Genomic DNA, 27,923 nt, shown 5'->3' on the forward strand with positions numbered 1-27,923 from the left:
CAGTCCTCCTATTAAAATACATTGCTGAAAAGATACAGATGGTTTTGCCTATATCCTTTGTACCAGTCAGTTATTCATCATCACATAACTGTATTACAATAGGAACTGCAGGTAGAATTCAGTGGACAGTAAAGCCATGCCACACAACAGAAAATCACAATCCTACAGAGCTAGGCTTCTGCAAAGGACAAAACAACATTCAGTGTACAGACAGAATTTTTAAACAAAGTTTTTGGATCCATAGAAGATCAAAAGAGAAATTGTACCAGTAAGCATGACAGAATAAGCCCTCAATCATGTACTGGCCTCTGAACATAGTAAAACATTCCTCGGTCTGCTGAGAGCTCTGTTTGATGAAGCAGGTCTGTAACTGAATGATGACAACTACAGGAGAAGGAAAAGCTAATCTGAACAAATTGATAACAGCATAAATTACCACAAGGTCTTGTTACCAACGCCCTTAGACAGAAAAGACAGAGTTGCTGAGAGTCACTGTTAATCACTTCACAAAATGTTCTCAATACTTCCATATTTCATGTTTCATGGAAAAGCCAAACAATCAATTCATGGCAAATAACCTCTTGTCTGTGCCTGCTGGAGCGACAGGGTTTAATGGTAGGGTTATCTGACGCTGTGAAAAAAAGTTTTCAAAAGGCAAACACTTGCATTTGGCTTTTTTCATGTGCTCTAGCAATCAAAATTATCAGATGAAGATGTAAATGTTCATCTCCATAAATTCCATTCTGTCTTGACATTTTTTCTAGAGAGTTTTTCTAGAAATGGGACAGTGCTGAGAAAGCTCAGGAAATGAACCAGGAAGTTTGGCTCATAACAATAGGACAGGTTTTCTAACCCAAAGAATGATGCCACATTTTACTATGGTACACACATTAAGTAAATAAACTTCTACTCAAGGAAAGATCATGATTTTTTAACTCCTAGATTTTCATAGAATTACAGAATATTTGGGTTGGAAAGGATCTTAAAAGCCATTTAGTTCCAACTACCTTGCCATGGATAGGGTCACCTTCCACTAGACCAGGTGCTCAAAGCCCTGTCCAACCTGGATTTGAACACCTCCAGGGATGGGGCAGCCACAAACTCTCCGACAACGGTTGTTTCACAGTACTAATCCACACTAGGTTTAATGTTCAGTAGAAGACAGATAATCTCATGGTACACAGCATAGATCAGATTGGAACAGACTGTTTCAGGGCCCGTGTGACACGTTCATAACATATTCTGGGAACTGAACAGCAGAGTCCTTCACTCAGACATCTACTTCCACATCAGAATCTAATTTCTTTTTGAATCATGCAATACTCAGCTTGCTCTCAAGCTATTGTTCTGAGCCAGGCAGCTAGTGAAAAGAACTCAGGGCTTTTTTCCTCTTTTTTCTTTAAAGCCACAAAATATTTAATTGTCTCACTCCGGTCTCCAAAGGCAAGAGAGATTTCCAAACAATTTGGACTCTCTTTAAAAGCAAGATCTCTCTATGTCTTGGGACCTGACTTCACTTATAAACATCTGAGAGAGGGAATACTGGAAAGGTGATGTTAGGATGTTCCTGAAAGGAATGAAACTTTTGTGTTTGTATTGAGAGGGTACCACTCATTTTGCAGATGATGGATGACAGCTACTCAATGATCATGGAAAGTTAATGTATTTGCCATCTAAAATATAAATAAATGGAAGGAAGCAATATTCATTCCTTTGAGTTAAAAAGTTCAGACATGTCAAGATATAATCAAAGATTAATTCAGAAGAAAGAAATCAAGCACTTTTATGAGCAGACATTTCTCAATCAGTTTCAAGGCTCCAGTTTTACTTCCACTGGGATAATCACTCAAAAGGCAGAAGAAGAGAATAAATATGATTAATTTTGAAGGAGTTATGCCCTCAGACAGCAGAACATAGCAACAGAAAAGCAGGCATCAAAGGTAATCTCTCTCCCCCACACTACACTTTCTCTAAAATAAACAAATAAAAGCACGAATACCTCATCTAAAAAATAACTTCATTATGAATACTATTTACCCTGGGGGTGTTCAAAGCCAAGTTGAATAAGGTCTTGAGTGTAACCTGGTCTAATGGGAGGTGCCCCTGCCCATGGCAGGTAGGGTTGGGACTGGATGATCTTTAAGGTCCATTCCAACCCCTCAACAGTCTATGATTTTGTGATTTATATATGTAATGTCCAGTCAAACAGTAACAGCATGAAGATGTCCTTGCTCAAATTAACAGCAAGCTATTTAATTTCATAGAATAGTTTGTGTTTGAAAGGATCTTTAAAGGCCTTCTATGCCAACCCCCTTGCAATGAGCAGAGACATCTTCAACTAGATCCAGTTGCTCAAAGCGCCATCCCACCTGAATTTAAACGTTTTCAGGAATGGGGCATCCATCACCTCTCTGGGCAACCTGTTCAAACGTTTTAACACACTCATGGTAAAAATCTTCTTCCTTATATCTAATCTAAAGCTACCCTTTTCTTGGTTTAAAACCATTACCACTTTTTGTATGGCAACAGGCCCTGCTAAAAAGTTTGTCCCCATCTTTCTTACAGACTCCCTTAAAGTTGTGAGGCAGCAGCAAGGTCTCCCTAAAGCCTTCTCTTCTTCACGCTGAACAACCACAGCTCTTTCAGCCTTTCCTCATAGGAGAGGTGCTCCAGGCTTCTGATCTTCATCATGGCCCTCCTCTGGACCCACTCCACCAGGTCAATGTCCTCACTGTGCTGAGGATCCCAGAGCTGGATGCAGTGTTTCAGGTGGGGTCTCATGAGAGCATGGCAGAGGCACAGAATCCCCTCCTGCACCCTGCTAGCCACGCTGCTTTGGATGCAGCCTACAGTTGGCTATCTGGGCTGTGAGTACACATTGTCGGGTCCTGTCCAGCTTGTCATCCACCAACACCAAGTCCTTCTCAGCCCCAGCAGGGCTGCTCTCAATCCCTTCATCCTGCAGCTTGCATTGATAAAGGGGGTTACTCCAACACAGGTGCAGCACCTTGCACTTGACCCTAAGGAACTTCATGAGGTTCCCAAGGGTCCATTCCTTCAGCTTCTCCAGGTCCATCTATATGGTATCCCATCCTTCAGGTGTGAAGCATCACTTGGCTTGATGATGTCTGCAGACTTGCTGAAGGTGCACTCAATCCCACTGTCTATATAGCATCTCTTCCAGTACGGGACCCCCGAGTTCATATGGCCCCATCAGACCATAGACACTTGTCACCAGTGTCCATTGGGACACTGGGCTGTTGACCACTACCCTCTGGATGGGATCACCCATCCAATTCCTTATCCACCCAACAAGTCCACCCACCAAATTCGTATCTCTCCAATTTAGAGAGAAGGAAATTGTAGGGGATCACAAACGCCTTACAGAAATCCAAACAGATGACACTCTGTAGTGCTTTTTTTGTTGCTAATTTTATTTATTTTTATTGCTAATAATTTGCCTCAAAAAACCCCATATAAAATATGTATTTTTACTTATATTTATGTATACATACAATTAAAAAATACAGTGACAAAACTCTGAAACTGACATTTAAAGGATATGAAACATTTTTATTAAACATTCTATTGTTGATCCTTCCACATATTTTTCAAGACAACTAATTTTTTTTCTCCCCATTTGTTAGGATACAATAGGCTTGTTTTGATATTCATTTCTGAAACTTTTTTTTAAAGTTACTTCTATCACAGAAAAGTTTTTCAGAAGATGGAAGAGTATTCTCCCTCCCACCACATTCCACTTTATAGCTGATGTCTGCTGTTGCCTCACCATCTCTTGTTCATTTTCATTACAAAGGTTTTGATCCACTTTTTCAGGCTACACAGCACATACTGACTCATCCCTTTGATGTGACTGTATATAGCACTGGTCATTGCTTATTTATTTATTTAGAGAGCCTGATAAATTGCAAGACTAAACTAAAACACAAAAGGTCAAACAATCCTATTTTCAACACTGAAGTGGACAAACATTACCTTTTTCCACCTGCCCTCAAGCCACATACATGCTTTCCTCAGTGTGGGGAAAAAAAAGAACAACCTTCTAAACAAAAAAAACAAAAACCTTCTGACAGATAGCCTTGCTCTTACATTCTTTCTTGCAATCTTTCTCTGCCAGTCTGGTACAAAGCAGTTCCAGCTGACAATGACTAAGCAACCAGCATGCTGTGAACTTCTGTGTTTGCTCAATTTTTATCACATCTTTTCAAGCCAGTGGTTCTCAAGTATTTTTCACTAGCTCCTATTCCCCTACATATGTCCTCCCACCACCTCACACTGTTCCCACCAGACACAAACTACCAACCTCCAAGCAGCCCAGTACCCAAGCATAAGAGCCCCTACCAGTGTTCTCTCTCTGGAAAGCCTTGTACCTCCTACTTTAAACAAACCTGTCTCTAGCTTCCCTTTCCAATCCAACAATTCAGGTGTGCTTTCCCATTAGCCAACTCGGTCAGCTTTTTGCATTCCAGAAATCACTGCAGCCTTTCATTAAGGCTATGCTTCTATGTGCCTAGAGGTTTTAAGAAGAGCCACCTCTTCTGCTCCCCATGCTGGTTTATATCCTTTCTTTTTTCCCTCTGTTTTCATGCTTCAGGTCCCCCCAGGAAAAGCAAAGTGGGGCTCTGCCCAGAACTCTGAGTCAGTAACTCACAAAACAGTGCTACAGCACTCACAAGAGGATCCTGATTTTTTTATTTCCTAGCTGCTACCACAATACAAAATAAAGAAAAAGGTCAATATTAAGGACAACTTCAACAAGACCAATAGGCAATGTCATGCTGGTTTAAGTTCAGAGCCAAGGGTGATGAAATAGCTTTCATTTATTTCTTCTTGCACACCCAACAGACTGGTGCTAAATTCCTTTTCCACTGCACCAAATCACATATTCAAAAGAGTAAACAGTCAAGGCTGACAATCTAATCAAAAAGGGACAATCTCATTTCTCAAGAAAAAGGAAAAAACAAAATTACTACCAGGCACAGAAGCATGAAGAGACATGCTACAAAAAAACCCCCACTGTTTTTGCAGTTTGGTTGGGGTTTTTTTTTGGTTTGGTGTTTGGTTTTTTTTGGTTGGTTGGGTTTTTGTCTGGTTTTTTTGTTTTGTTTTGGGGTTTTTTTGGTAAGGTGTACAAAAAGGTTTGCTAATATATAATAGCTTGATTACTGTGTATCCAGCTGTTTGGCTACTATGAGGCATTTTCAGGTATACTAAGAACAGTTAAACAAGGTGATTAATGAGAGTTTTCTTGTTTGACTGGTTCAACAAACAAGCAAACCTGAGTGCTGTATGTACTATGGAAGACAAGTTTGATAAAATAGCTACTAAAAATTGTGCCTTACAGTGCTCAGCTACTGGGTAAATACATGTGTTTTTTAAGAAATACTTAGCATTAGATCACTTTTAAATGTTTGTAACAGGAGTCAAGAGTTGAAAAGCCTACTAGCAGCTTAGCAAGATAAGTAGGGAAATCTGGAGTCTTGAATGATGGATAACCTGGACATGAACCCACAGTGCTGTTCTTCCTGACCCAACAGGCACTGCACTCCTGCTACTGATTCATAAAGCAAAATTATACCATACCAGTTGGCTATGGTCAGTACCATATCAGTTGGCTGACAGAGTGGTCAAATCCAGACAAGAATCCCATTATTTTGTCCCTGATCTTTCGAAACCTCACCCCATAAGGAAGTAAAGGGGCAAGCACAAAGGGAAGAGCTCCCATATCCACAGTTACTTGAAACAGAGTACAGCAAGGGAATTACCCCAAAAGCTTAAAGAGCAGCCAGCTGTCTTCTCCCAGCATTGTCTTGCCACAATACTGTGAATTATGACAGGTCTTGAGAAAAGCAGTACTTGTAAAACACTGATATGAGCTAATAAAAACTTTTTTAGAAAGTGTGTTTGGTTAGTTAGTTGTAAACATAAAATTCCCATCAGTAAACCTGGCCATTTCTAACAACGAGTTTTGTCACAAAAACTGTGCCACAAACTGGGTTAACCTGGTGGAATTCACAAGAGGCCTGTGATAGTAGGGGAGGAGGGAAAACAATACCTCCCCAAATCTCTTATCTTTTCAGACTAATTTAAAATCCCCATTAAAATGAAGCTATTATGTACTTGTCACAGGTTACTTACCACAGTGATTTTCTATTCTAAAAAGGAGCATTCTTGGCACAAGTAGCTCACAATGACCCACTTAAAAACCCAGCAAACAACCTGAACATTTGAAGAGGAAAATGACTCAGTCTGTATACAGTAGAAACCCTGTGAAGAGGGGAAGGGAAGCATAAAGAACATTTTAGCTAATCTGGGAGGCAGAAAAGATGCTCAGATGCTCCCTGTACAGTTCATGGAAAGAAACAGAAACACTGCAGTGTAGATTATCTTCTGGGGAAAACAATCTGACAAGGATTATCACAGGAGACTGCACTGCAAATTTGATTAATCTACAGCTGTTGACAAAAATACGACATACAGTAAAGGGGGAAGACCTATTGACACACCTAAATTTTCAGATGTAGAAACAGACAAGTTAAATCCTTTTAAGTTTCCTAAATATTTAGAAATACACTTCTCTCATTTATTAGATGTGATCTCCATTCAGAGACAAGATGATTTCCCACTCAACACAGGGCAAATTAACTTCCACTGAGCCACAGCCTGAGAAATACATGAAGAATCAATGAATGCACAGGACACAACTTTCTTCAGTACAACAGAACTAATAAAGTGTCATGCTTCCAGAGGGTCTTTGATGACATCATTATCACCTCACTTATTATTTAAAGGGAGTATACGCAAAAAGAAGCAACAACTCATGCTGTGCAGGAATGAAATGCATTAACTCAAGATTACTAAAGCAATAATTAAGTGGCAAATATTGGAGAAACCACGTTTCATAAAAAGTTAACTTGTGAGAAAGTTAAACCAGAGGTTTCCAATTCATCAAAGCAATTTACTTTGGATTGTTAGCAGAATCATTCTGTTCCATTTCTTCGTGATTCTTGTGGAACAATCTGAGTCTTCCCTTTCAGCGTCTGATTGAAAAGGTGCAAATTTACTTTTTTATTTGTATTGTCTAGACAGACAGCAAAAATGGGATAGGCATGTAATTGAACATAAATATGGAAGAATTTCACAATTTAAGAAGGCAAAAGAGGGTTTTACAGTTTTGTTTTTTTGATTGAATGTGCTTATCTGCTTAGATGAATCTATTCAAAACAGCCACAAACTGTTCAATTTATTTGACATTTAAAAAGAAAATATTTTCTTGCAATAAAAACATGCCGTATATCAATAAGAGCAAAAACGGAAGACTAAACATTCCTTTCACCTACTAGGGAAAGAAATATTTGAGCTCCTGTAAGCTTGTTATGGGCTATATTGTGTTCCTTGATGATTCCCACAGTAGCTGACTCATCCCTGAATTCGCTGCCATCTTCCAAGTTCTATCAGGCAGATATTTATTAAGCATTTTCTATTTCCACACATGAAACATACTGTTTAATTCTGCACTCCTGTTTCGTCTCTCTTTTTCCAAGACAGATCCCCCCTTTATCACCCTGCTTCTCCACTCTACCCTGCAAATTTAAGTAAAATAATTCAACCAGCTACTGTGCTCTTTGAGGGAAAAGGACTTTTTTTGTCTCTCAGACAGACAAAATAAAACTTTATTCTGAGCAAGTAGGTCTCTTAACATATAGGTAAAAATATTTTTTAAAAATTGTGCCATGTTTCTAATCTACAGTAAGTTAGAAACAAAGCCCACAAATGAGCTACCCAGCCTTAATTCTAACAACCCTTAAGTACAGCACATTTACTCTTTCTAAATGATGACTTTACAATACAAATAATTTCAGAACTATGAGGAATTTGTTGACACCAGACTTGAAATGTTTAATGAGTATTTAATTTCCCATACGTTCAGCTGTGTGCTAAAGTAGACTAGTTCAGGTAAATCAAACAAGTCCCCCAAAATTAAAATAATAATGAAAAACTACATCAATAAAGTCTATACATGAAAGAGACGGCTTAAACTTTTATTTAATCATATGAAATCTGCCACCTCCCAACCTCTCCATATCCAGTGCAATATTGCCAGATTGCCAGTTTTCCAAATTTTTAAGTCCTCAGTGAAATGAGAAAAATTATAAAAACAATCACTTCTTCTAAATAACCTGTACAACATACCATCAAAGGGATCTAAACTATGAATCATTTCATGGAAACACAAATGGCTTTCACTGAATGCAAGGGCCTCAACCTAGAAACCACAATATTGCTATTCAGTACAAGAAGAGTTAGTAACAGGTAACTAGCCTATGAAATGTCTATGACAGGAATAGTTTATTATTGTGATCCCTTCATAGTTGAGGGAAGTCCTAACCTTTGTTTTGCTCCATCCAGACAAGAGAAGTCAGGTCTGCCTATTCATCCTTGCTGCTACAGCCAGGATGCTGCTGCAGAATGACAGTCAGTACATTGAGCACCAGAGCCTCTACAACCATAGTGTGGCTTTAGTCCATAAATACACACACGTGCATTTATCTTGACCTGCTGCTCAAACAGGACTTAAAATCTGAAGTATCTCAAAGTTAAACAGTGTAAAGGACACTTCTATAACCAGCCTCTGTGGGATTTTAAAGGACAGGTCCAAACACTGGAAGTGATATAAGGAACACAGATGTAAGAGGTCTATTACAGAAGGAGGAAAAAAAACAATAAGAAGGGAACAGAACAACCTAAGTACAAAATTACTACAAGATTGTAATACCAGTTGTGTCCCTTCAGTTCTGAGGTACATTCCATATATTAGGTCCTTTTGCCTTGATTACTAGCTCTTACTTTTTTTCTCTTCATTACAAAACCATAGTCCTGTCTCTTGACAGAAGCTTTCCTTGGTCAATCAGTTTCAACAATCCAGGTAACAGTTTAGTCAATATCACCTTAATAAGGTGTTAAAAACGTAAGTAACTAAGAATTCAATGGTCATTTTCAGCTTTCAGTTGCAAATTCAGACTTACTTGCACCTCTGTCTTCAGCAAGCGCCTCTCAGATATAAAAGCATTTTGACTGAAATAATCAGAACCTCTCCAATGTTATTTCACCTCTTTATGGTCACTAAGTTGGAGTTTCACTGTCACATCACTGTCCTTAAAACAGCATCTCTATCAGATAAGTTACCTGCTAGATCCCAGGCTACCTATAATATCATCCATTTTCTTTCATTTTTCAATTTCCCTCATTCCCTTTTTGCCAGTCAGTACAATTTCTGAAATAACTAATATTCACTCAAATAGTCCTGCAACTAGTTCTCTTTTTTTTCTGACACCTTCACAAACATCTGTGTCTTAATCAGATCATTTTCTCTCTCCCTTCAACTTTGTACTTTTTTTCAGATGCCACAGGAGAAATGTGGCCGCTTTAATTTTTTCAAGTTGCTTTCAGTTCCGTGGTATTTCCCTTTTCCTTTTTCTCCCTTTAATGTTAGAAGCATGTGAACTACAAGCCATGGGCACCTTTTGCAATCAGCACAGGGGTCCAAATCTGTCCAGAGAAATACTTGTATTTCACATGGACTGAATCATCCTGAAGGAGCACAGGAGAGCAGAAGCCTCAGCTAATGGTCTAAACAGGTACATTCAGTCCATCATCTTATCCCATCTACAGTCCAGAGGTGATTCTCTCTTTATCTCCAACACAGAATTTGGCAGTGACCAAAGTCCTTCATTAGAGCAGAAGGTAAGAAAATTCATTAATCATCTCATCCACTTTGGGTCTCAAAGCAGTCAATGATGTAACAGCTGTTGGATGAACATGTGGCTTAGAGCAACTTTGCCTTGTTGTCACATACCCAACTCAGCTAATAGCCCATTCAAGGAAACAGGTTTACAAATTTAAAACCAAACAGCATTACCCCATTTGTCCACCCCATAGGTCCTTTAAATTATACACCTCCCTATCAGCCAGTATTACTTGCCTGTGATAATCCAGTGCATTTTCCCAGTTATAGCTGTTAAACTTTATTTCATCTCTGAGAACACACTTGTCTAACACACTATGAATTGATCTATGACTTACAGCTGTCACTTCTGGGAAAAATCAGAATAGAAAAGAGGTTGTTTAAGGAGCTCTCTAGAAATGTAACTGTGCTTATAACTGCTCCTTCTAATCCACAGGTGGGTTCTGAAATTTCATCATCTCAGGTCACCGCAACCTCCCAGTGATGACAAAGCCCTGCTGAACACCATAATGATCCAATTAAACAGATGCACAGGAAGGGTGAATCTTAAAACTCTTCTTAAGAGAGTACAACACATAAACAGAGTCTTGTATGCAATGAAGAGACGTAAGTCTCTGAACTCTGGAAATAGTGGAACCTAGTGGTGCATGGCTTTGTATAAAGTCATTTGACACTCTAACTCAATTTATATTGCGATTCAACATAAACAGAGTGTCATCCAAGAATTCACACAGGAGAGAGATGTTATGAATATCAAAGTTGGAAGACAAATCTTCATTGACTTTCATACCTCTGATAATCCACAGGGGAGAGAACTTTGACTGAAAGTGGCTTAAGTCTAGGATGATAAAAATTTCTTCTGAAGCCTTCTCCACATCTCAGGTATCCATAAGGGTGCTCATTTGAGTGAATTTTCAGGGTATAACAAGATTAAATTTATGCCACAAGCTTATGTTCTCACCTCTGGCTGGCCAACAGACCTCCCACACACTCTTGTGAGAGTTGGACCACTGGGACTCCTGCCTTATTCCATTACCACTGATTGCATTTGGGAGCCAATACCTCAAAAAGCAATGTGGGATTAAGCATCTCTTATTTCTGTAGAAAGCAGGCTGCAATTAAGGAACAGGAGACATTCATCCATACACATCCAAGAGAAAAACCAATGATTCAGCAGCAATTCTAGGTTATCCCATTCTGTACTATTGCTGCACTGTTGTTCACCTGATTACGCAAGGCAAAAATATCCTTGCAGGTTAGACAACCCAGTAAACAGAGCTTTAAACCACAAAAACAGGAGAAAGAGATTTCTCAACAAGGAAGATGTGGATGGGGTAGGCAAGCCAAGGGCCCGGGTGACAAGAATGAAAGAGACACAGCAATCAACGAAACAGAGCTGAAGTGGAATTTCTCCAAGCATAGGCATGTAAAGAAGGAAGTGCCTGCAGAACAGCCTCATGGAGAAGCCCCTCAAGCCTGTACGGAGGAATCAGCATGCCTGGGTGCCTGCTTGAACTGCCTCTACACTGATGCACACAACGTGAGAACAAACAGGAGGAGTTAGAAGTCTGTGTGCAGTTTCTGGACCATGACCTCATTGGGATCATGGAGACATGGTGGGATAGCTCACAGGACTGCCATGCTACAATGGATGGATAAAGGTTGTTTAGTAAGGACAGGTTGGCAAAGTAAGGAGGTGAGTTGTCTTTTATGTGAAAGAACAGCTGGAATTTGTGGAGTTCTGCCTTGGGACAGTTCAGGAGATGGTCAATAGCTCATAGGTTAAGATTAAAAGGCAGACCAGCACGGGTACTACTGTAGTGGTATATGCTGTACAGCATGTAGTAGTAGTCTACTGTATGCAGTAGCATATGCTATAAACTTCCTAATCAGGAAGAAGCAATGATGCCTTCTTCAGACAACTGGAAGAAGACTCATGTTGACAGACCATTCTCCTTATGGTGGGAATTCTAGCCACTGTAATGTCTTCTGTGTGGAAGGACAACACAGCAGGGCTCAAGCAATCCAGAATTCTACAGTGCCTTGATGATAACTTCCCAAGGTGATCATGAAACCAAAGAAATAAAGGTGCCCTGCCTGACCTGATATGTACAAACAAGGAAGAATTGGATGTGCATGTGGAACGTGCTCACAGCCTTGGCTTAAGTTTGGTTGTAGACAAGTCAGTAGTATTGTACTCTCTTTAGCCTGAAATATTCTTTCAACAAACAAGAGAACAAGTTTCTTCAGATCCAATATTCAACAAAGAGCTATTGCTGTATTTATTCTGTTTCCAAAGTTTCTGAAGAGAGAAGCTGCAAGAATCAAAAAAGCTAAGTTGTGTTCTATACAAAACACATACTGAGGAATACCTTTCAGTAATCCAATACTCTGGAAATACAAAAACCACCAATCAATAAACCAGCTAACTATGCCAACCTTCAACAACAGCCATATGGAGTAAAGTGCCATACTTTCAGCTCATACCATTGCGGCTACAAAGCCCAATACACAAAACCAAAGGCTACTCCAACTAGAAGGCAAGGAAGGAGCATTTCATGAAAGCACATTTGAAATACAAGTTGACACTTCCACTGTAACAACAGTGATGCTACCAAATAACCCTGGAGGACTTTTGTGTATTTCCTAGTACTAGACACAGAAAAGAAATGTTATCTATAAGCCAGTTAGCATTTTTTTGCAAAAAGTATCAGCACTTGAAGGGACATATGTGAAATTTTTAAAATATGAAAAAAAGTTTAAACATGGAAAAGTATTACTGGTGTAGAATGAAATAGAACATACACTGGTACGGCTGCTTATACTATTCCAATTTTTCCTTGTGACCTTTTAAATAAACTACAGAACTAAGAATGGAGTTTTTCATCTACTCATACATAACATACATACATAACAGAAAATGGAATGATAGTAGTGTTTATTTCATCCATAAATTATTATTTTATCCTTAATTTCTCCATTAAGGTAGCTAAGCAATAGACATATTTAAATATATATATATTCATTCAAACATAAAGTATTTCTAATTTCATTTTGTCTTAAAAGGAAGCAAAACTTAAAAAGCAACACATACCTGATATACCCTGAGACTCTTTCTGTAGATCACAGTACCACAGTCTGTTCACTGGATCACAGCCTTCTCTGATAGACAGCAAGACATATCGACCATCATCTGACACCTGTAAGAAGTTACAGAAAAATCAAAGACAATTCACTCTCTGAAAAAAAGACCGACTTCAAAAAGTGAGTTCACACACGCAGAAAAATGTAGTGCCTACAATCACATTATCAATTATCTGAGGAAGCTTCTTGGTTCGCTTTTGCACATGCATGCATACACACACCCCAGAATTTCTGAAATTGTGTCTGCTAGCACAGAAAGTCATCAATTAATCCTTCTTGCTACTCAGGCTTTGCAAACATACCCCATTTCTTGACAAAGCTTTTGCAAGTCCAACAAGGAAAGGCAGGAAGTAACAAGAAGTCATCAACTTAAAGTCTCCCTCTCCTGACTGAGCTGTTTTGAGCATGTTCCAAAATTACTGTATCTTGATGTTTTATCAACAGAGCTGATAGAGAAGGCTGTTTCCTGTCCACATTGTTATGACCATATCTAATGGAAATTTAAGCCCCCAGTCACAAAATAGGAATCTGGCTTCTGGAAATTTTCCACTTGGCACTATACACATCTTCAAAACAATTCTTACACATATACTGTAATTACTTCTTAGATATATTTCAGTTTACATTTGCAACACTAGTTATGCAAAATATCTGTAGAATGAGTTACCCAAAATAAATTTCGTAAGAATTAGGTTTTAATTATACTGCTATTTCAACAGATCCACAAGAATGGGACCTAGCAGAACAGAAACAAATCTCAGTGTATGAAAGTTAAAAAAACTCCAACAATCACACACTCCTTGAAACAAAAACAATCCTCAAATGAGTGTTTCCAAATCGTATTTTTACAGGCATTTTGTTAAGAGTTAATTATACCATGAATAAAGTCCATACAGTCGAAAGCTCACAAGACAAATAGGAAAGAACACCTAAGATTCCTACTGTAGCCAAAAACCACCCCATTACATGAAATGGCAAAGACATCTTTAACAGTGCAGCCTGAAAAATTGAGATATTTTGCCTCCTTCCTTGAAACAGGTATATCTGGAAATGGAAACCAAGATTGGGTGATCTTTCTTGAAAGATGCATCTTCAGTGGTTTTAGATAAGCAATAATTGCAGGTGTCAATTTTAACTAAGAAAATGACTGCAATATGCTGCTTAAGCATCTGTCTGTACTCATGAAAGCACCAAGTTTCCTTCACTTCCTCACCAACGGAAAAACCATACAAATTAATTTTAAGTTTTATATAAAAGTACAAATTTCAGTTAACCTCTAGAGTAAATTCTTTTACTCATGGTCAGAACCCACATAAACTATTTCTTTGATTCTGTGAGTAAAACAGTTAGAGAAGACTGATAACTTTACTCAAGAAAGAACAGAGATTTGCAAATTTCTGATGTTTTTGCAAGGGCAATTCAGAACCTCTGATGAAAGCAAATCTGAGTACATCTAATTTTTCCTTCCATATTCCCAGCTGGACTAGTTAAGAGTTGATAGCAGTTTATGTTTAATTTGAAGTAAGAATTCCCAAAGTATCTTGCTGGTGGGATACCAATTACGTCTGTCTCTATCACTAAAGCTATTCTTATACCAGTGAGTTCTACAACCCAAAGGAATTTGACAGAAACAGGACAAGACAGTTGACTGCAGCAAGCTAAAATGTTCAGTATTATACTGCAGATTTAGACATCCACATTGCAAAGTTACAGTTTGATGAGCAATCTTGGCAGCAGCATCATCTTATGCAGTCTTCACCTCTAGCTCTTCCTACTGCTATAGTTGCTTGTGTCCATGCAAGTTCATTCCCCATGTCGTGCCAGTACAAGCATCCACCACTTGTGAAGTAAACCAGTTTGGGGAACTGATCTAACTGAAAAAATGGGATGTTAAAGCAAATTTTAAAACCCCCAAAAAACAGAAAAGAAAAAAGAAGCCAGAGGAAAAAAAACACCCAAACAAACAAAACAAACAATCCAGGAGGGGAAGGAGAAAGAAAAAGGAAAAACCCCCAAACAATCCACAATAAAAAAAGAAGACTAAAAGAAGCCCCTCTGCCAGATTAGTATCTCAATCAGTTCACTGTTCAGTTGCACAAATGGCCAAGCTAACACATAGCATCCAACAGCTGGAAACATGAATAATGGGGGCAGAGATTGCTAAAGGCAGCTCATATTGCAGCATTGAGGAATGTGTAATCACAGCCCAAATGCCACTGACCCTACACTGTAAACAGACAAGAGCCTGGGTTTCAGGATGGCAAAAGGAAATAGGATTTACCAACTATCATTTGGATTGTTCTTATACTGCTACATCATCTTCATGAGCTGAGCTGCAATCCTTGCTCTTGGCTCACAAATTTATGAACTGAAATTTTATACTAGTACCTCACTCAAATCTCAGAATTCATTCATGGTTCAGCATAAGGGGGACAGCTGCAATGTCAGACCTGTTTCCCACATTTAAGATGAAAAGGAAACATAGCTCAAGAATTTCAGAGAGAAATCTGGAATGCCAGTCAGTGCACATTTCTCTCATTAAAATAATTATTATAATTTCAAACAACACCCACTGGTAAAAGGTAAGCAGGTTATAAAGCAATTGCAATTCTTAAAACAACATTAAGTATGTGTCAAAACAGGACAGAAGAAATCCTGTAGCCTTTCAACTGGAGCTTTTAAAAACCTGCAGCATAACAATGATTTTACTGGCATAACACAGCACTAATCCCTAACTCAGCACTAGTAAAGGAAGGATTATTTCAAGAGTTGATGTTGGTATGTAGCTTTTAGTTTCACTACAACTGTCATTCACTGAGTTGGCAATTTTGAGTTGTTAGATCTATTATTTCTTAAATATTTGTTGTGACCATATTACACCACACCAACATACACAACAGTATCACTAAGCTAGCTGTACTCCCAAGTACTATTTTATTTGGTCTTTCAAGCATCAAAATCTTTAAATCCTCCTTTATAGAAGACTTTTGGTTTATAGTAGGGGCTTTTTTTGTGGGTTATTTTTTTACCTAGTAATTTTGTTTCAATGTTACCTGTTCTCTCCATTTTGATGAAAAGTAACCACTGCTTAGCCAAACATTAAGAGTAATTTACACGTCACTTCAATATGGCAATGAGCACCAAAATAAGAAAAATTAATTAAAGCCTAATTAGTAAAAACAATCTTCTAACCACTCAAATATTTTCTTTTGTTACAAAATACAACTAAGTCATTATACAAGCCATATAAGGAACCCCAAAGGGTTATGAGGATCCACAGCAAAAGAAAAGTTAAATATTTTGTCTAACAGCAGCAGCACATTTCAGACCAAAAATTCATACATAATTAAACAAACAACAAAAGAATGAACAGGAGAAAGCTGTCAGGTTTTTAGACTTCCTGCCTCTATGTATCACTCTAAAATGTCAATATGAACAATATTAGAGTGCTCTACTTTCAAGTCATGTGCATCCCAACAGTGAATATTAATGCAAGTTCTGTGAACACTACGTGGGCAGTCACCACTGCCAGTCTCAGGATAAGGAAGAGCTCTCCATATTTAGTTCACAAATAGGGGCCCTTAGAGTGCATCATATTATATTAAGGCAGCTATATACACAAATCATTCCTTTATAGACAATAAATTAAAAGTTTTACTACCTTTGCCCTTTTTTATTATCAAGGTGGAAAAAACCTAATAACTGTGTAATTTGTTTCTGTGTAAAAAGGTACTAAAAATAAAACAAAAAAAAATTCAGTTATTAGATCCTATGCCCGTGTTGAGAAAAAGATAAACCCTCCTCCTAACTGCAGCCATTAACACTGTGGTAATCTACAACCTGATCTGCATCTGCAGTTATTTCACAAACTACTGCTCTTCATGCACTGGTGCCCTTTGCATATGAGACAGCACTGGCATTGCTATCCAATGCACTTCCAATGAAGCACAGCAAATGAATTATGTTAAAAAAAAAAAAAAAAACCGAAGTTCACAAAAAAATCAACAGACAGAATCAAAGCCTTCCAACAGAGCTAAAAGGTCAAATTACTAACGGAACTCCATGTATCTAGCCAAGAAAGATCAAATAATCCAGAAAAAGAAAGATGTGTGGCAATAAAGATGCAGCCACGCAATGCATTAACAACTAGGAACTAAAAACTCATTGCATCAATAAGCTGCATTTTAACACTGCTACAATTTTCACTATATGCTATGGATGTAACAGCTTAAAACCACCCAGAGAGAACTAGACTAGACTAGATTTTTTTAAAAATACTTATTTAGGACTGCACCCAGTCACCACAATAAAACACACTCATGACAGCAGTTACCTCCTCAACTTTAGATATATGCTGCACAAAGATTTTGCATAACACCACTGACCCTGGATATAACTCGACTAAAAATAATTCACAGGCAAGAAACTTTTCACTTGCTGCAGAAATTACCTCTTTTGTTATTTATGGGTATTTTAAAGCTTTCTATCAGATGAACAAAGGAAAATATTAAGCACAAAAATCCAAAAAGTATGTGGCTTCTACAGAGAAAAAAAATTACTGTAAACATTTGGCAAGTAAAGAGCAATTACACTGTCTGAACAGCCTCAAGTGTTCTAATACCACAGATGTGCACATGCACCTGTGCCACAAAGATCTGCCTGCATGATGACAAAGAACCCCCACAGTAGTCTCCCAGCCTTTCAAATTCCACTTTTATTATCCCAGTTTTTAATAGAAAAATCGAAGTTATTTTCTTTCCTAGAATAGGAAACAGTGCTTTCATTAAATGATTGTAAAATGTTGTGGGGTTTTGTGGGTTTTTTTATGGGAGTTGAGGGGTGTGGTACCGGTTTGTTGTTTTTTTAATGAAGAGAACATAAAGCTGTGTTCTGATACTATCTTTGCAGTGGTGCCAGAAAGTCACTGAAGCTTGCAAATAGCTCCTATCACATTTTATGTTCTCGCACTCTTTTGAGACGTTGAGGATTGGGGCATGAACTTCCTCTCACAAAGCAACCTCTTGGGACTGTCTGCACAAACCAAGCCACCTGAAGCTGCTACTCTCAGGCTGTAAAGGCTTTGTTTTGTTTTCTATTTGCAGAGTACTGGTCAGAATCAACTAGATTTCAGAAGCCCTAGTGATGGGTGATCACAGGAATGCATAATTTCAGGATGAGGTCCAACAGAATCCCCTTCCTACATTCTGAGGCACTGACACACTTTATGCAGGACATGGACATGGTTATGGTTATATGTAAACAACATTCTGATGTATTCTATCCACCCACTCCCCAAGTTAGAAAATTTGATCTGGGCATTAATTCAAATTTCTTATTCCAGCTGGGTTTTTATTCTTGGATTTTAGATATGATGTCCAGTATAAAGAACACTTCTATTCTGAACATATCCTTTTGAGCATCTGCTAAGTTTGGGGTTAAAGGAGCACTACCAAAGCCAGAGAACTGGGATTTTGAACCTAGATCATTGTGCTTATGACTATTTCAATTCCAACAAGACACCAGGCAGCCTTGTTCAGAAGAGAAACACAGCAACCATGTACACACATATTTACATGCATTCTCTTTCCTAAGCCTAGCACAGAATAAAATCAGTAGCCTTCTGAGGTGACAAATATCACACACAATTTTTACTGTGGCAATGAAAGCACCAAAGCATCTGGAACCTAACTATGTAAGAGATTATCATATACCACAGTCCCATGTGCAGCCACGATTACCTGCCTCTTTCTTAATAGCAAAACTCCCCAGGCCTACTGCCAGGGCTGTAGGAAGATTCTCATACTAGGCTTCTATTCCAGATTCAGCCTTGACTAAGACAGTGTAAGGCTTTAGAAAAATTCCCACAACCCTGTTTTACCCAGCAGTGTGTCTCACTTGAGCAAACTGACAATGTTTTCAGCCCTTCCCCTTCATGCTGCTCACTCTTTCCCTGTGGATGCTTCAATGTTGCTGCAGTGAAAACACTACAGCCAGCACACATCTGGCACAGCTTACTCCTCTGTGCTCTGAATTTAATTTGCAAGATCACCTCCCTGGTTTAGAACCACTGATGTTAACTGACAGCTCTAAATATAAAATAAAAAAATTTTTAAAAAGTAATAGTCAATTCAGAGACAGTGCACCGTGTTTGTTAGAAAACAGGAAAAAATGTATTTATTTTACTGCTGGCAGAATTGGGATCAGAGTTGATCCCAGAATTGAAGGTTCCCTTCACCCACTCCTTTCTGTTCTGTTTACTTTCCTGCTGGTACCACAGGGACTTCTCACACTACCAACTGTGAAGGAGTGTTATATAACTTATTGTTTAACTTTAAGAATAACAGTCTGTCTGTGAAAGAGAGATATGCTCAGTCAGTCTGGAGATGAAGCAAGAACATGCCACTTAAACAGAGAAGCATGGGAAGCTCCTGTTTTCCCAGAGTACCTATGACATTGCCAAGGTTTTAAAAACCTTCATACCAGACTGCCCTCTGCTGGGGTGTTATTCAATTAAACTCTATTCCTGCTCTTCACAACTCTCCCACCATTCTACATCTGTACTAGAAATACATACGCTTTTTAGACTAAATGAAAAGGTTTCATAGCCTCTTTTTCAAAACTTACATATCTGACTAACAACAAACAGACTTTTTCCTCACAAACAATCCATTCAAGTAAAGAGCTAGAAATGCATCCATATTTCTCTGCCAACACCATTTTCAGCACCACAGATTTTAAATCAAGCACACTTGGGGCTGGTGTTGAATGTATAGTGAGGAAAAAAACCCTGAAGCTATTTTCTTGCATATTATCTTGTAAATATATTACACTGACAAAATTTTATACAACCCTCTTTTGTCCTTATGAATGACCTAGTTTCCCATCTCCACTGAGAATACACACCACTGACTCCCTACAGTGCACCTGAGATTGTTTTTCTGAAGCATCATGGCAACATTATTAATTTTGCAGAATCTGAAGGATCTCCTTGTCAGGTGCTTTTCACCTGCAAGCAAAGTATTTCTCTTCCTTGACCTTGGCTGCAAGACCATAATCCAACTGTCTTCACTGAAGCTTGTGTAAAACATAATGTCTCTACCTAGTGGGACTAGCAAAGCTGGTAAAATAAAAACATTTTTTAATCTGACAGTAGCACATGAAAGCATACATTTTATAACATGTTGAGCTGTGCAAAGTAGTATTTTAAAATCTATAGCAGCATCTTAGAACCAAGGAAGCATATTCAGGACAGCACCAATAAGCCATATAATTTGATTTTCACTAATGATATTTTAATTTTTCCCCCATTACTTTGTGGTCTTCCACTTTCTCAAACACTTAGAAAAACTGACCAGAAAAGTCATTGGAATGGCCTGAAAAGAAGATTTTTAACCCACTGCACAAGGATGAAACCACATTTTGCAACTGCACTGCTTTGGTTTGCTTTTTGTTGTGGGTTTTTTTTTTTTTTCAATTGCAGAGTATTTTTCTCCTGACCATTAAACCCATTTTTTTCACTAGTATCAGTACAACAGAGCCACGTTTTACAGCTGGAGCCCACAGCACAACCCCAGAATATTTCTCACTCAGAAAAGTTAATGATTATTTACAGAGGTGGATCTCTGCTTTTCCACTCCTCCTTAAAACAGCATTTATTCTTAAATACCAACGTCTCTGGAAGTTTATGGCTCCTAGAGGTCAGGAAAACCACCATAAGCAGCCATACCATCCCTATGACATAACTTTATTAAACAAGAGCCCACAATAGGGAGGGTGTTTCTCTATGCACTGTCCTCGCCACTTTCACAACAGTTATGGGGCTCTTCCAACTCCAGTGGTTTCAAGAACTCGTAGCTGTGCTACATTCCTTTACCTCCCTGTTCTGCAGCAAAAGTCTAATTAATCAGACTGCAACAGTCCTTCCCCATGGAAGATGAATTTGCCTTCACAACAACACGTGTAGTTCAGCTCATGATACTGGAAAGGAATAATAATAATAATAATATGCATCACTCATGTGAATCAGGGGAAACATCATTACAAGACATCTGTCAACAACAGAAAGCCCATTTATTTATGGAACTAGAGGAAAAATAAGGATAATGATGTCCAAATTCCATTTTATTGCCAGTTAAACGCAGAAGTGACTAGTTTTTGAACAGTTAAAAAAAAATCCCAAGTCCCGTTTGCAAGCTTCCATTGATACTCAGGTCAGTTGTTAAAGATATGTTTCATGAATACATGAGATTGTGTAAAAAAGGTTGTGGCTATCTGCAGAACCTACAGATGAGTCTGATTTGTTAGAGAAAGCTCAGGGTCATCACCTTGTTGGGAAGCCCTTCACATTTTCGCTCACTGTCTCATTTCAAATCCCACTGTTCAAATTCTTTGAAAGAACCTTTGTTTTCTGGCAGCCTACAGAAAAGACGCCCCGAACATTTTCACAGGTTAAAGTGTTGAAAAGTGACACAAACTGATGATCACGTTTTTCAAAAGAGGTACTCGCAGAGAAAAGTATTTCTAAAAACTGAATACCCCAAACCAGGCTAAAAACACTTCATGTTCCTCAAAAGTCTCAGATCAAAAAGGACCAACATAGAAACCAAATGTACTGTACAGAGCATTACAAGTATTCATCCACAGGAAAAACATCAGTTCCCTGAAAAATGGAATGACCATCACTACATTCCAGCAGCGCTTCGAAACAGTGCACTCAATTGCACATCACTAAATCTAATATGGAGAATAAAAAACAGATTAATTACAAAAGGTTTACTGGGAGTTTGCACTATATAGCAGCAGTTCAACAAAATAAGCTTAAAAAAGCAATTCCAGCAGCAATCACTGCTTTCACTTCCAGTAACACAGTCTGTACCATATGTGTGCTGATAAAACTTTTTGTAGAGAAACTTAGAATTCTTCAATTGTACACACAGTATTAACAAATTTTGACTTGTGTATCTCCATTCCTCAAATAAGCAGAACAGATATTTTGTTTTTCAGGGAAGACATTGCAAAAATAAATATAACCCAATAAATACATGGCAGGGAATATCCAGACATGCTGACTAATAGAATAAGCTTTTTGTGCAGGAAGTAGAAGCTGGGGCTAAACACTGACCAAGAAGAAACAAGAACAGTGACATGTTGTCTCTCAAATGATCTTCTCTGTCTTGGAATGTCTATCAGGCAGAAGGACCTCAGTGAAGAAAAAGAGTATATGATTGTGTCATTGCAGGCTGGAGGAGTGATTTAAAGCAAACTAGGTAGTCTTATTTTCAGGAATTCTTAATCAATGATTCTTAGTTCAACTGTCAACTCTACAACACTAATAAAAAGTGTTCTTTTAACAAAATATTTTCAAATTAATATCCACTATCAGTTGTTAGAATCTGAAAAACAGAACATGATAATGATAAGGTGCAGGACATTTACCATACCTCAGCTCCACCCATCCATTTTGGTTCATCAGGAAATTCAGCACATAGGATATCTTCTGACTGGTTTGTTCCTAATACGTGGTAATGCAGCTTTTGATGCAGATTAGTGGAGGTCTCAGTGCCTAGTGAAATGCAGATATTTAAACCACTAAGTTCTCAAAGAAATCCAACAATCATACGAAATCCCTAGAAACTTCTGTATCCCTGTGTATATAAAAGAGAAGTTCAGAAGAGAGGACTAGGAATGGCTCCACACTACAACCATTCTGCTCCAAACAAACACCCTCCTAAAAAACCAGATAAAACTTCACGCTGGAAACCTGTTCAAACAGTATCCCTTTCCTTTTACTGTTGATAATACCTTCTTCAAATTTGAAGATTTATCATTTCAAGCTTTGCTTTCTAGAAATACAAGCAAGCAAAGTGATGAAAACCAAGAATCCCTGCCACCCTCTAATGATGTTTTCATTTCCTTTTCACCCAGGGCAACTAAGAGGAGATTTATTGCTAATTAACATTCCTAGAAACCTTCATACTTCCATTTGCTGAAAATATAAAAGTGATGTATAGGGTGCCACTTTTATTTATTTTTTTAAAAATTTCATTCTTGCAACGTTTTCCAACACTTTAGCTTTTGAACTACAAACAGGAAGTAAAAAAAACCCTCAACAAAACAAGGTTGGTATCTATCTTGCAAGTCTGGCAAAATTATAGGTTTCAAAAGCAAATACAGAGGTAAAATTCAGGTTCTCTCCAGTTTAACAAAGAGAACATCTCCAGAAGAAACTTTTCAGTAGTTCTGCCTTATCATAAAAGCTGCTAAATTCCTTCCCCACTGATGCTCCACTGCAATTCATTCCACTTTGTGTGGTGCTACTTGAATTTAGCTAGCATAAACATTTTGTTTTGCTTTGCTGTGAACCACAGATGAATTAATCTGGTTGAACAACAAAAACCTTATGCCCCACATTGCTATTCATCAGGTCAATCTCTCAGAGCAATTCATCTATGCCCACACAAATGGGTAAGGGGAAAGATCTAAGTAAGCTGTCACCAGACATCAAATTGTAGCCAACAACACCAACAATATGGAACCTGAGTAAATCATCCCAAAGAAAAAGAAAAGGAGCAGCAAAGTTTTATGAGAAAAAGAGGGGCAGGAAGACAAGAAGGGACTCGCACTAATTGAGCGTAGGCTTTTGCCATAAAAGACACAATTTGATCTCTAATTGCATAACCAATACAGCTACTTATCTCAGCATAAATTTGTAGAGCTAATTATTTGTTGCACCAATTTACTGCAAAAGTGATTTTGCTTCCACATGGTACACAATTAGTACAGTCATACCTACCATCACTCTTCCCATCTTGTTTTGGGTAGCAGTTATAGAACATGCCTTTTCCATCATGGGTCCATGCCATGCAACTGAATTTAACTCTCTCCAGTGTATCTGGGAGATCCTCAGGACCTTCTACTTTCATAAACTTGATAGTAACCCAATCAGAGCCACTAGAACTCAGGCCATAGGCAAAGTATTCACCGTCTTCACTGAATGCATAACCTAGGAAATCGGAAACAAACAAAATGAAGAGAGATTAAATTGGGATGCTAGTTAAAGGAACTGTTCATCAAACATTGAGAGAAGGTTTATTTTCTAAAAAACAGTGCAAGCAACTACATCTGCTATCACATGAGATTCACAGCACTTTTCCAGTCTCTGAGTGTACTTCTCAGTTAGTTCACAGATCCAAGTTTAGGCACGGATACTCAGTAAGTATCCATGTTCAGTGGCATAACTTATACCCAACATCTGAATTATGGTTTGAATCATATTTCTTCTACTTCCCTGAGTTTGGCAGGAGGAGCTGGAAAATGAAAATGCACAGGTACGGAACTTGTGTAAAATTTTAAGAGAGAAACAGTACCAAAGAAGCTAACAGAGATGCATGCTATGTATCCTGAAATAGTGTAAACACCACCTAAAAGATGGAGTCACTGAAAACTAGACCCTTTTAAACCCTGAAAACTGAAGTAACTGGGAAACTTTGCCACTAGCATGCAAGTGGTTAATTACCCGTATTCTCAGCTAAGAGCTCTGATATATATTTCACTTTATCCAAACTGTGAGGAATAAAGAGCTTCTATCATAGTTGATAAGGATCAAATTCATGCTTGCAAATCAAGTCAGGTGAAGAGACCGAATTATCACAGGCCTGTACAGACCTGAAAGTATCTACCAAAAAACGACCTAAGAAAAAATAGCCAGAGATCTGCCGGGATGAACCACGCTTCTCATAGAGATATGATGGAACTCCGTTCATTCTAGTGTCAGACCCATAGTTATACCCTAATTCCCCAAGCACGCATAAGCAAGCTCCATACTATTGGGTTACAGCTACTGTTCACACGGCCTTTAATAGCAAGCAATTGGTTACAGATTGGTTACAGATTAATATGCACACAACTAACATAAGGCTTTCTCTTTCTATGGTCAGCATCCCCCTCCGCAACATCCTGTCGGCTTGCCACATCAGCATTGCTCGTCTCTTTTTTTCCCTAGTCAAGGACAGTTCACTAATGTAGCTTGGATTGTGCACGTATACATGTCCCTGTTCACTCAGCCATTTCTCTACAAGAAAATGTTGCATTTCATAGATACGGTAGTTTTGAGAGGCACCACTGTGCCACACCAATATATTCTCCCCCATAAGAACATAAGAGTGGCCATTCTGATTCAGAACACAATTCCACCTAGCTGTCCTCAGGAGTAACCACAATGTGGTGCCTACACAACTAAGAACAACCATATAATCATTGTATCAACCATATGGAACCATATGGAACAACCATATAGCCATTGGATTGGAATGGATCTTAAAGATCATTTAGTTCCTACGCTCCTGCTGTAGACAGGAACACCTTCTGCTAGACAAAGGGTGCCCAAAGCTCTGTCCATCCTGGCCTCCAGTGATGGGGTATCCACAACTTCTTTGGGCAACCTGTTCCAGAACCTCACTACCTTCACAGTAAAGAAGTTTTTTGTAATAGCTAATCTAAACCTATTCTCTTTCAGTTTAAAGCCATTCCCCCTTGTCCTACCACTTCATGCCCTTGTAAAAAGTCCCTCTCCAGCTTTCTTGTAGGCGCCCTTTAGGTACAGGAAAGCTACTATAGGGTCATCCCACAGCTTTCGCTTTTCCAGGCTGAATAATCTCAACTCTCTCAGCTCTTCATCATAGAAGAGGTGCTCCAGCCCTCTAATCTTCTTCATGGCCCTCCTCTGGACTCCCTCCAAGGGCCCATATTTGGATGCAGTACTCCAGGGAGAGTCTCACATGAGCCCAGCAGAGGGGCAGAATCCCGTCCCTCACCCTGCTGGCCATGCTGCTTTGGATGCAGCCCAGGATTAAATTGGCTTTCTGGGCTGCAAGCACACACTGCTGGTTTGTGTCCAGCCTCTCATCCACCAGCACCCCTGAGTCCTTGTTAGCAAGGATGCTCTCAGTCTCTTCATTCCCCAGCCTGTGTTGATACCGCAAATGCAAGCACAATAAGAACAAAATACAGGAATAAATGCGAGAACAATGCAAGCACATGTAATATTTCCCTCAAATATTCTTACCACCTCCAACCATTTTTAGTTTAGCAGACTTTTCCATGCAGTAGTTGGCTAATACTCCTCAATGCTTCCCTTCTCCTTGATTATGTCCAGCTTGCCTTTTTCCACCACCACCATCCACTGCTAAGGGATTCTACAGATCTACTTCTTGAAGCATAAACAATCACCTTCTTCTGTTTGCTTTGGGCCTGACTCCCACTGCTTTCATTTGATATTCCCTCATTCTTCTAACAGAAAAAATGACTAATTAGCCCTTATTCCTTCTCTCCATCCTATTGCATGCCACAAATGATTCTGCAGACCTCTAATATCTTTGCTAAATTGTCCCTTTTCCAAGCTGATTAATCCAGGCACACTCCGTTTCTTCCCTTGATTGTTCCTACTGCCCTCCTCCAAACTGCAGTTCAGAGCCCCTTTTGAGCTGAGGAGACTGGGACTTGATTTAGTATTCAATGGCACAGTATAAACTCCTGGGTTACTAATCTAACAGTGTCTCCTGTTTTGTTCTTTATTTCATGGAATCATAAAGGTAGGAAAAGAGCTTCAAGATCATAGACTTCAACCTTTGACCAACCACCACCTTGTCAACTAAATCACAGCATTGAGTGCCACACTGAGTTGTTTCTTGAACACTTCCGGGGAGAAATTTCTTCCTTATAAATAAATTGATATTTGGTGTGCTCGTTTCGCTTCTACCAAGAACCAAGTTGACATTTTCATGTATTACACTCCAAGCATTGTTCCCAAGAGGTTATGGTGAGCTCAAGAGTTTGCTCCATCCATTCCTCCATAAATGAGGTTAGGATTGTTTGTCCCCTGTGCATCACTTAATTTATCTGCACAGAGACTTTTACCCGTTAATTTATTGCCCACTTATTATTATTAAGGTCTTCCTGCAGCTCTTCAGTCATTCTTCAGCCTGGAGTAACTTTGTATTGTCACCAAGCTCTGCTACCTCACTACTCACTCCTTTTTCCAGTATGTAGCAGCATACTGAACACTGCAAGTCCTAGCATAGTCCCTGACAAGGCTTTTCTGGCGATTTCCATTTGACAGCCCATCAGTTCTTCCTTTCCTTGCCCTTAAACCAATTATTTATCAATACCAGGAGTTCTCCCTCTTGTTACACAGCTGTTGGTTTTCTAAGTGCATTTGGAAGGAAACTATGCCATAAGTCTTCTAGAAATACATAGATTATATGAATCCAATATCCACAGATTAAGGCAGGACTTCTCAATAAAAAAAGCCATATTGATTCTTTTCAACTAGGTCACTCTTAGAGAAACATTCACTAATTCTGTCCTCTGTTTTTATTAACTGTCCTTGAACAGACTTAGAGGACTTTTAGGTCCCAGAGTCTGCTTCTACAAATCAGCAACTAGGGAGTGTGAAAATGGACAGCTAAGAGAAGTTACAGTCCTAGTGAACACCAACAATTTTGTGATCATAAAAGTTAATGCCATGTTCCTTCACAGTCTCTAACTTGCTGGCTTGTGTTAAAGATGCAAAATACAACTTCAAGGGAACTAATCAATATAAATACATAAACTTTTTGTCCTTGCTATGGACAGCTTCAAGAGCTGCTCATATTCCATCGGAAACCTGTTGTGAAAAAAAGCACTGGGAAACTGAACCAAGTTAATTGTGGATACAATGTAGATTTAGAAGTGTTCTTCTAAAACACCATACAAACCCACACACAGCTATTGTGATTACTTTGATTAAATTTTCAACTTCTGCTGAAGACTGAGACTTACTCAGCAGGAACTGCTGTCTCACTAACCTCGTAAGGCCACAGTGCCATCATCAGAAAGCTTATTTGGATCGAGAAAAACTTTGGCATCAGCATCCAAGGAGTCTTGTACATATAAAACTCGCTGATTCTGGAGCCCTGTATTGTAGAAGTGAAAATACCTAAAAGAACACAAGAGGGAAAAATTAAGTAGGAAGAAC

General features: G+C 38.7%; 1 protein-coding gene across 1 annotated transcript in view; it reads right to left on the reverse strand.

Moving 5' to 3' along the window:
* LOC121659007 (prolyl endopeptidase) overlaps positions 1–27,923 on the reverse strand; it is a 92,229-nt gene that overhangs the window by 52,166 nt on the left and 12,140 nt on the right. The window contains exons 4-7 of the mRNA XM_042016683.1: positions 27,754–27,884; positions 23,703–23,912; positions 22,351–22,472; positions 12,861–12,966 (exon numbers count right to left, since the gene is read on the reverse strand). Coding sequence (XP_041872617.1) covers positions 12,861–12,966; positions 22,351–22,472; positions 23,703–23,912; positions 27,754–27,884 — 569 coding nt within the window. The remainder of the gene's footprint in view (positions 1–12,860; positions 12,967–22,350; positions 22,473–23,702; positions 23,913–27,753; positions 27,885–27,923) is intronic.

Source organism: Corvus kubaryi, unplaced genomic scaffold (assembly GCF_017639235.1).
Source record: "Corvus kubaryi isolate FWS band 111438036 unplaced genomic scaffold, C.kubaryi_AGA036_p1.0 split3-73, whole genome shotgun sequence".
Lineage (NCBI taxonomy): Eukaryota > Metazoa > Chordata > Aves > Passeriformes > Corvidae > Corvus > Corvus kubaryi.